Source organism: Haliotis asinina, chromosome 14 (assembly GCF_037392515.1).
Source record: "Haliotis asinina isolate JCU_RB_2024 chromosome 14, JCU_Hal_asi_v2, whole genome shotgun sequence".
NCBI lineage: Eukaryota > Metazoa > Mollusca > Gastropoda > Lepetellida > Haliotidae > Haliotis > Haliotis asinina.
The window spans coordinates 9,188,840-9,200,576 of record NC_090293.1 but is presented as its reverse complement, the minus strand read 5'-3'; the positions used below and the strand labels follow the sequence as shown (position 1 = coordinate 9,200,576).

The window sequence follows — 11,737 nt, the reverse complement described above, 5'->3', positions numbered from 1 at the left end:
TTGAAATTGAAAATATTTCTTATGGTAAGGAATGTTCACCTGAAATTAACAATACATGTAATCTCATTTTCGTTCAGTCCAACAACATTTATCCACTGATAGGTTACATTGATTATTAAGTTTTATAATACACGGGTGCATTTGAATATGAACAGATATGTGTAAATACAAATCTGAATATTTGTGTGTTTGAATGTGTAGGTGTTCATGCACGTGTTTTTGTACGCTCCCACACATTTGAATATATTCGTTTGTGGAGAAATAAATCGTTTGCAGGAGCATATATTTCCTCATTTTTATAAAACTATCTTACAAGGCATCATGACATATAACACATAAACATTTACAATTATGACAAATAGGCTTCACACACGTACACATAATGCACAATATATTTAGATACATACACTGGAATAATTATTACAGATATTTGTTTGAGTGCAGTTTATAAAATAATATAAGTTCTCGATACTTCAAAATCTAAGTGACATAACAGGATCTATACCGTGCTCTTTATCCTGAATATTGAGATTTTTTGCAAGTCTGTAATCATTGCAAACACCAGAACCGGAACAAGTATAACTAATAATTCATATAAAAAACATGCATGGAAGTAGATAGTGCTGGCTACAATTTCACACACTTTAAAGATTATTATTTGAACCAAATGTTAATGGACATATTTATATTTTTGTTTTTCGGATACATTAGTAATGCCGATAGTATTGTTTACAGAATTGTTTCAAGAGATGCCTGTGTGATACTGATGTATATTGGTGCAATTATGTTTTCCTTTGTCCATAGAATGTTTACATTGTGGAACACCTAAGCCGGTATTTCTTCTATTCCTTCCCAACATTGCCAAAACATCTCTATTATTGCTAAAAAAAATCACATGTTCTTTGCCTACGTCCAGGTGATGTAAAACCGTGGCTTAACCTTTCACAGTCTATTTTGGGCATCCCCAAAACAGATTCAGATTCTTAATTAACCTCAATTAATACCATTGAAATACAGTTTCCAAGTGAAGTGTTTATATATATATATTTTGCATTCCTTAGTGAAAACTGTGTTTGCTCTGTAAAGAAGAGACGCCTATACAAACTATACGCAAAGCGATGCGTTTAGTTTGGACTGTTATGTTTACTTGTTGTGTACTGTATAGTCGAGAAACATTAGCGTCTTCTTAACATATCAGTTGTAGATAGATACATAAAACTGATAATAACAGATGGATAAATATATTCTTCTTTATTACGTTTGTATATGCACATCAGTTTTGCCAAATGGGTCAGACATTTATTTGAAAAATCGATGCCATCTTCCAGTCAACTTTCAAATTGTTTAAAACATTAACGCTTGCTAATATATCATCTAAAGTGTGATAATTATTATAATCCTCCTTGGCTTAGTTTAGGTATTTTAAATTTTTTTGTCAGCAGTTTAACTCTAGTTGGCAAGTGATCTCTTTAGTAAAGGAATACGTTTTTGTTTTCCAAATGTTTCTTTACCGTGTTTTTGTCTCTTGCCCTTATATACATTTGAAGCAAGATATAACATTGCACTTATCCTAGCTCAGGACTTGCATGAGAAAATTTATTATGGAATTTACTGGGTGAAGGATCAAATCACTTCGACAGATGTCTTTCTAAAATGAGATATAAAAACACATGTACTGCCAAGACTTTATTGACCACTAGATACATGTGAAAGTCCTGCCACTGACTAACCTAAGCATATTACCCAAGAAATCCAAGAAAGACGACTTTTTCTCAGTGCTGTATAGTTGATTACTGAAACGTTTGATGTGTCTCCGGTATGAAACGCTTTTATAAAATGCATCGAGTATGTGACAAAGCGATTAAAATCTTTATGCTGCCGAACGTACTTAACACTGCTCCAAGTCGTAACAAATCAGTACAGTACATACTGCTCTTTTCAAATGTTTGTCTTGCCATTACCCTCAAGTTAATTGCCCATTAACAACTGAATACACACGGCCATGCCATCGGATACATGATCTAATTAACATCTTCATTGTTGTTTTAAACATAGTAAATTACTATGTGATTATAAAGACATGCCAGAACCGCAACACCTTGAAACAAAACATTGCCTACAGAACGTCGGAATTAAGGTGACGTTTCATTTGCGATTAGGACACATTATCTTTAACTAAAATCTGATTCACTGCGTAAAGTTAACATCGTAAATGTTTTTATTTTAATTAGTTGTAATTATAACAACCGCGGCGAGACCTGTCGATACACCTACTAGGCACAACATTTGGAGTCTACCCGAAACTAGTAAGAAATATAAGCCTAATATTTACTGGTAAATTATAGGTCACATGATACAATGCATTATATCATTATTAAAAACATGGTGCCTCCTCTTTCACATCATACAGGGAAGCACACTGCATATGTTATTACTATCATGCGTGTGGAGACTTGACTGACTGAATAAAACTGACTATTCAGCAAGTAATGACCGCTTGATGTTGATAATGAATAAATGTAATATTATTTGAATGGCGGTCTCCTTCAGGTGCCTTGTTTTCAGGACTGAAGAATGCAGTACGCATATAGAACCAAATAATGTACTGACGACAAAATGTTTAATAAAACGTAATTAGTTTTACTTAAGTTCCACATACTTCTGCATCATAAATGACTACTAAGTGGAAAGGGAAAAATCTTATTTATGTTTTTTACAACAGGCTATTACCGTGTATAAACACAAATCAATGTCCAATCTGATCCGACAACAACAACGGTGACATTAACTACTCCTGTTATTATATGCCCGTATATCAATTTGCGGCCTCTGAACCCTCTACAATAACCATTCTTGTCGGCATTGCCCTGAAATCTTTCATGTCCCTAACAACTGTTTGCCATTTAGACGTGACAGCTGAGCTCCTTGGTTGGTAGCGTGTGTGTGTGTGTGTGTGTGTGTGTGTGTGTGTGTGTGTGTGTGTGTGTGTGTGTGTATTCAGTCGTAGTTTCAAGAACGTTCGAGCACTTTTGACCATCGCCAACACCGTAGAATGTTCTAGCAGTCTCCCGGAAGTAACAAAGAATCAAAACAAAGTCAAGGGGAGGTAACTCTGAACCACTTCCGGAAAGCCTGCTGCCAAAATCCTAAAAATGCTGACCATCTATTATACGAAATGTGACACATAATAATTATTATTCAAAACACTAAACGTTGTGACCCAGTTATAATTATTACTCAATAAATTACAAAATATACAGAAAATACACACTCGTAACAATACTGTAACAGTATCGATATCTTTAGCATCTGAAAGTTCCACTCGGAGTTAGGGTTGTGTCTGAACAAATACTTGTTCATTAGTTGACCCTAGATTTACAAAGGCACACTTAAGAACAAAACACAATATCACACAGGCAAATGTACAGAAAAGTCACAAGTCCTGGAATAACCAAACATTATCAACCTAATTATACTGCCTCGTTGTTTTGACAACAAAGATCATTACCGTGAAACAATTACCGCTTGATTGGTCACGTGACTCATTCACAATTTCTGCACGTGCCTCTAGACAAGAAGTGTTAAGCTGAAGCCTACGTGTCAACATTAACTTAATCGTGACATGTAGTTGTAGTAATGAAGCTGTCATTTGTTTTGTCTTACATAGTATAAAACGGCTGCGGTAGTAGCAGAAGGCATTCCATTTGGACAAGCATTGCATCGGGACACGTGTTTCGCTCTGTCGTCTACTTGAGTTTTGCACAATAGTCTTTCGTTTTTTCACTGTTAATTAAATCGTAAAGACAAACAACATGAACCGTTACGATTCCCGAGTTTGTCTTCTGGACATTTCGACCATGGGGCCTTTTGATCACAGTGGGGATGACGCAGACGGTAAGACACGTACATTATCAACTTTGATCACAACACTAAATTGTTTCATTTATCGTGTTCTCTTCTAAAGTATCAGTTATGGTCATTAAAGAATCGTCTACGATAATGATACTTGCACCAAACTGAATATCATTCCATACAGGATTTATTTTCTTTTTCTAGCTGAAGGTACATCATCAGGCTATGACTCAAGTGACTACTCCTCTGATGAAGATGAGAGCACTGTCTCCTTACCAGGATCTAACGCCCAGACGTCAGCAATTCAACACAACAGTCGCTCTCACACCTCTCAATCCTCCAGTCGGGATGACGTCATGACACTCAGAAGCACAGGGGACTTGCAAGATAGCCTCTCACTCATCCTCAACATGCCAGACATGTGTGATGTCACCTTCCTCGTTGGCAAGGAGAAGACTCCTGTTCATGGAGTCAAGGTCATAATGGCTACTCGAAGCAGGTGAGATACTTTTCAAAGTATCAAATGTATCGAAAATCACCACTTTTGCACGTGGTCATATTTAGCTTTCATAATTCATGTCTCCGTGGTTCATTCAGTCATGGAATGTATTCTTGACTTTCTTCTTTGCTTTGTCCAGGTATCTATATCAACTGCTGCTCCAACACCAGAAAAAGTCCTCCTTGGAGCAAGCCAAAACCAAAAAGAGCAAGACGATCAAAGACTCAGTCTCTCCACGGAAACTTATCATCAACGTTCCTGATTACCAGACAAGAGACTTTGAAACATTCCTTAAATTCGTCCACTCGGGAAAAGCGAACCTCGATTTCAATAATGTGATAGGTAAGTGCTCACTGGGTGAATGGGATACTCATTTGAACGCCAAAATCTGGAACATGCAACGAAATGGCAAAACAAAGTAAAACATATTTGACCACATATTCACTCTCACAATTATAACATATCAGGCAGAGTACAGTAGGTCTTTGTATTTTTCAGGACTGTTGTGTGCATCTGTGGAATTTGGGTTCACTGACCTACGAACAGCTTGTATGCAGTTTATCCAGAGATATCAAAGTCAGGGACATGGTCAAGCACTTCTGGATTTAGCCTGGACCTACCAACACAAACGACCAGCACAGAAACTCATCTGTCAGGTATGCTTTCATGAAGATCTTACTGACAATCATCTCACGTCTAAACATAAAGGTATTGAGTTTTCTTGATATATGTTCAAGGTACCAAATGTTCTTTATGGGAATAGATAAATGCAGACTGCAAAGAACACTGAATATACATCATCACTCTCAATTGCAGTATTCATTTGGGATATTACACTTGTTTCCAGCTGTCAAGTGTAACCAGATGAAAGTCGCACCTGACCTTGCAACATGGTTCTAAAGAGAAGGATCATTCTTCTCACTCTGCTCTTCCATGCCAAAGGCAGAATGATGCAACAACAGCAACCCGTTGTTCACAAAGACGATGAAGCAGCCAAGAGGAAGATGACATGGGTCAAATGACAACATAAAAACATCCCAAGATGACGAGAGTCAAGACAAGGATGAAGAGAAATTCACAAACACTTCCCGTGTGTAAAAGTTAGAAAAATGATGCATGTTTGTTTTGAACATTGAAAACTGATCTCAGGGTGATAAAATATCATAAAGTATCATACTGACAGTGAAGTAATGGTATCGTTGTATTCATACTTACTTCATAGCTATAGTATCTCTGTGTCGCTATGTACAAGTGCGATACATGTACATGCCATGTAGTACTTTGTTCAAATAGTGAAATGCACGAGCAGAAGATACCTTAAGTGTCATAATATTTCAGAATGTTAAATTAAAACGGAGACTGTATTTGTAGGAGCATGTGTTGTCCTGACATGCACTTTTTTCAGATAGAAACACAAATTTATTATTTATTTATTTCAGAAAATAAAACATTACATTCATACATCATTCATATTTTTTCTTCATGTTCGCATGTAGACCAACACATACTGCGGCAATGTGTTGTTTGCAATGTGTTGTCCTGTACAAAATATTCCACAATATATATATATATATATATATATATATATATATATATATATATATATATATATATATATATATATATATATATATATATTTACAGTATTAAGCATCATTTTGCATGTGTGTGCTTGATTATGAAGCAGACACCAACCTGAATGTCTGTTGTTCACTCATGTATTTGTGTATTCGTGTTCTTGATCTTAAAATATTTCAAACCCTTAAGAGGCCTTATCCAATATACATCCCAATATATCGGGATATGTGACAATACTGTGTCAATAGTGCTAAGCAAGTACATGCTCTATATACACACCTGGACCTTCACATACCTTCACATTTACAATTGTACAAACGTTTTTCTTGAATATATGCACATACTTCAGTTTATACAAGTGCACATGATGCTCTATATACACACCTGGACCTTCACATACCTTCACATTTACAATTGTACAAACGTTTTTCTTGAATATATGCACATACTTCAGTTTATACAAGTGCACATGATGCATTTAAATTCGTGCACTGGAATACGTATTTCAGATATTTAATGGAACTGCATGAAAACTTTCTGTAAAACAGTATCAGAAATTGAGTGACGGTCGCCAAATAGGAAATGTTAATAGTTTCCTGTGCTATATTTATGTTTATTACATGACCATCGTTACAACGTCGTCTAACATTATGACAGCTAGAAATACAATTGAAAATATTTCTTATGGTAATGAATGTTCAAATGAAATTAACAATACATGTAATCCCATTTTCTTAAGAGTCCAACAACATATATCCACTGATAGGTTACATTGATTATCAAGTTTTATGATACACGTGTGCATTTGAATATGAATAGATATGTGTTTGAATGTGTAGGTGTTCATGCACGTGTTTTTTGTACAGTCTTATATATTTGAATATATTGTTTTGTGAGAAAATAAATCGTTTGGACACAAGTAATATACTCCGGCTGAAAAGCTGATAGAGGAGTATATTTTCCCTCATTTTTATATAGCTAACTTACAAGGCATTATGACATATAACACATACACAGTTACATTTATGACAAATAGGCTTCACACACGTACACATAATGCACAATGGATTTAGGTAATACTCCGGAATAATTATTACAAATATTTATTTGAGTGCAGTTTATAAAATAATATAAGTTCTCGATACTTCAAAATTTAAGTGACATAACAGGATCTATACCGTGCTCTTTATCCTGAATATTGCAAACGCCAGAACCGGAACAAATATAACTAATATTTTTTCATACAAACAACATGCATGGAAGTAGATAGTGCTGGCTACAATTTCACACACTTTAAAGATTGTTATTTGAACCAAATATTAATGGACATATTTATTTTTTTTTTTCGGATACATTAGTAATGCCAATAGTATTGTTTCCAGAATTGTCTCAAGAGAGGTCTGTGTTAGACTGATGTATATTGGTGCAATTATGTTTTCCTTTGTCCATATAATGTTTACTTTGTGAAACACCTAAGCCGGTATTTCTTCTATTCCTTCCCAACATTGCCAAAACATGTCTATTATTGCTCAAAGAAATCACATGTTCTTTGCCTACGTCCAGGTGATGTAAAACCGTGGCTTACCCTTTCACAGTCTGTTCTGGGCATCCCCAAACAGATTCAGATTCTTAATTAAGCGCAGCTGATACTATTGATATACAGTTTCCAAGTGAAGCAGGGATATGTGTGTTTTTACAGTTTGTTTTTTTTTTTTTTGGTTCCTGTCCTTGTGAAAATTGTGTTTGCCTATACACACTATACGTAAACCGGTGCGTTTAGTTTGGACTGTTATGTTTACTTGTTGTGTACTCTATAGTCGAGAAACATTAGTGTGTTCTTAACATATCACTTATGGGTATAGATACATAAAACTGATAAAAACAGATGGATGAATATATTCTTCTTTATTGTATATGCACATCATTTTTGCCAAATGGGTCACACATTTATTTGAAAAATCGATGCCATCTTCCAGTCAACTTTCAAATTGTTTAAAACATTATCGCTTGCTAATATATCATCTAAAGTGTCATAATTATTATAATCCTCCTTGGCTTAGTTTAGGTAATATTTTTTGTCAGCAGTTTAACTCTAGTTGGCAAGTGATCTTTTTAGTAAAGGAATACGTTTTTGTTTTCCAAATGTTTCTTTACCGTGTTTTTGTCTCTTGCCCTACTCTTATATACATTTGTATCAAGATACTAGTATAACATTGCACTTATCCTAGCTCAGGACTTGTATGAGAAAATGCATTATGAAGTTTTGCTGGGTGAAGGTTGAATCACTTCGACAGATTTCTTTCTAAAATGAGATATAAAAACACATGTACTGTCAAGACTTTATTAACCACTACATACATGTGAAACTCCTACCACTGACTAACCTAAGAATATTACCCAAGAAATCAAAGAAAGACGACTTTTTCTCAGTGCTGTATAGTTGATTACTGAAACGTTTGATGTGTCTCCGGTATGAATCGCTTTTATAAAATGCATCGAGTATGTGACAAAGCGATTAAAATCTTTATGCTGCCGAACGTACTTAACACTGCTCCAAGTCGTAACAAATCAGTACAGTACATATTGCTCCTTTCAAATGTTTGTCTTGCCATTACCCTCAAGTTATAATTGCCCATTAACAACTGAATACACACGGTCATGCCATCGGATACATGATCTAATTAACATTGTCATTGTTGTTTTAAACATAGTAAATTACTATGTGATTATAAAGAAATGCCAGAACCGCAACACCTTGAAACAAAACATTGCCTACAGTACGTCGGAATTAAGGTGACGTTTCATTTGCGATTAGGACACATTATCTTTAACTAAAATCTGATTCACTGCGTAAAGTTAACATCGTAAATGTTTTTATTTTAATTAGTTGTAATTATAACAACCGCGGAGAGACCTGTCGATACACCTACTAGGCACAACATTTGGAATCTACCCCAAACTAGTAAGAAATATAAGCCTAATATTTGCTGGTAAATTATTGCCCACATAATACAATGCATTATATCATTGTTAAAAACATGGTGCCTCCTCTTTCACATCATACAGGGAAGCACACTGCAAATGTTATTACTATCGTGCGTGTGGAGACTTGACTGACTGAATAAAACTGACTATTCAGCAAGTAATGACCGCTTGATGATGATATTGAATAAATGTTATATAATTTGAATGGTGGTCACCTTCAGGTGCCTTGTTTTCAGGACTGAGGAATGCGGTACGCATATAGAACCACATAATGTACTGACGACAAAATGTTTAATAAAACGTAATTAGTTTTACTTAAGTTCAACATACTTCTGCATCTAGGAATGACTACTAAGTGGAAAGGGAACAATCTTATTTATGTTTTATATAAAAGGCTATTACCGCGTATAAACACAAATCAATGTCTAATCTGATCCGACAACAACTGTTAATTTATCAATTTAATATATAATGTAAAAAGCCTAACACAAACATGTTACTGGGCCAACATAATCTAGTAATCACGGAGGATAACGTTTTCACCATAAACTGAGTTTGGTCCACTGTACTTATTTGTGTTGTTGTTGTAGCGGCACATATTTCTTTCACATGGTGTAAACAAATCATCTTTTCCGACTCTCGTTCAGGCTATTAAATCTCTTTCTTTCTCTTTTCAAAAGCAATTATTGAATTATATATTGATTATTTTAATGACCAACACGACATCGTAGCTTACTGGTTAACCATCCAAGTTGGCATTTCTGGGAACACCATGGCCGATCTGGAGAAATTTAATTTCTGCAATGCTCCAGTCAATTTACATGGGTTTCACAAAATACGAATTTCCCGCTACATTAAGCTGACATTTTGCATAAGCTGTCCCTATAAAATTTCATACAAAGGTACCAATTAGTCCTGCAAACAGATTCGGTGATACCTGAAATGACGAAATTGTATGACTGCAGCTAATTTACCTGCAGTCAAGTAGACGTTGAAATTTACTTGACTGTGATCTCAGGTAGTTTAACCACACGCTTGAGACAATTCTTCACTAAAGACGTTGTGTGTGAGTGCATCAAGACATAATTACAACAAATGTTCTGTTGAGGCAAACATTTAACAGTAAGAAATATGTTTGAAGAAACCGTAATTACCTAATTAAGTGACACAGACACAGAGATGTTGTTATGCACAGGCATTACCTAACGTCTCTTTTTATGTTCACTAATTTTCAAACATTTCCAATACGAATTAAGGTGCTGCTATCGCATTTAAGTATGTAATAAAGCGAATTGTCCCACGGCTTGTAGCAATTGAGGAAAATGACGAAATCCGTCTGTGCAACGGTGATATTAACTACTCATGTTATTATATGCCCGTATATCAAGTTGCTTCCTCTGAACCCTCTACAATAACCATTTCTTGTCGGCATTGCCCTGAAACCTTTCATGTCCCTAACAACTGTTTGCCATTTAGAAGTGAGAGCTGAACATGGGCTCCTTGGTTGATGATGTATACTAAAGCAATGTGTCCGTCCCCACAAGGCAACTAGCTGTAATATATATATTCAGTCATAGTTTCAAGAACTTTCGAGCACTTACGACCATCGCCAACACCGTAGAATGTTCTAGCAGTCTCTCGGAAGTAACAAATAATCAAAACAAACTCAAGAGGAGGTAACTCTAAAGCCCTTCCGGAAAGCCTGCTGCCAAAATCCTAAAAATGCTGACCATCTATTATACGAAATGTGACCCATCATGAATATTATTCAAAACACTAAACGTTGTGATCCAATAATAATTATTACTCAATTGACTACGAAATATACAGAAAAGACACACTCGTAACAATACTGTAACAACATCGATATCATTAGCACCTGAAAATTCCACTCGGAGTTAGGGTTGTGTCTGAACAAATACTTGTGCACTGGTTGACCCTAGATCTACAAAGGCACTCTTGAGAATAACAAACAATATTATACAGGCAAATGTACAAGAAAAGTCGCAAGTCCTGGAATAACCAAACATTATTAACCTAATTATACTGCCTCGTTGTTTTGACAACAAAGATCATTACCCTGAAACAACTACCGCTTTATTGGTCACGTGACGTCAACTCATTCACAATTTCTGCACGTGCCTCTAAACAAGAAGTGTTAAGCTGAAGCCTACGTGTCGACATGTAGTTGTAGTAATGAAGCTGTCATTTGTTTTGTCTTACATAGTATAAAACGGCTGCGGTAGTAGCAGAAGGCATTCCTTTTGGACAAGCATTGCATCGGGACACGTATTTCGCTCTGTCGTCTACTTGAGTTTTGCACAATAGTCTTTCGTTTTTTTAATTGTTAATTAAATCGTAAAGACAAACAACATGAACCGTTACGATTCCCGAGTTTGTCTTCTGGACATTTCGACCATTGGGCCTTTTGATCACAGTGGGGATGACGCAGACGGCAAGACACGTACATTATCAACTTTGATCACAACACTAAATTCTTCCATGTATCATGTTCTTTTCCGAAGTATCAGTTATGGTCATCAAAGAATCGCCTTCGGTACTGATACTTGCACCAAACTGAATATCATTCCATACAGGATTTATTTTCTTTTTCTAGCTGAAGGTACATCATCAGGCTATGACTCAAGCGACTACTCCTCTGATGAAGATGAGAGCACAGTCACCATACCAGGATCTAACGCCCAGATGTCATCAATTCAACACAACAGTCGCTCTCACACCTCTCAATCCTCCAGTTGGGATGACGCCATGACACTCAGAAGCACAGGAGACTTGCAAGATAGCCTCTCCCTCATCCTCAAC

At 35.8% G+C, this 11,737-nt stretch overlaps 1 protein-coding gene across 1 annotated transcript; it reads left to right on the top strand.

Moving 5' to 3' along the window:
• The first annotated feature begins 4,244 nt into the window (after positions 1-4,244).
• On the top strand, positions 4,245-5,219 carry LOC137260938 (serine-enriched protein-like). Its single transcript, XM_067798506.1, has 4 exons — positions 4,245-4,351; positions 4,491-4,693; positions 4,850-5,007; positions 5,199-5,219. Exons 1-4 carry the CDS (start codon positions 4,263-4,265, stop codon positions 5,217-5,219), a joined length of 471 nt encoding a protein of 156 aa, XP_067654607.1. The 5' UTR covers positions 4,245-4,262.
• Positions 5,220-11,737: the final 6,518 nt, after the last annotated feature.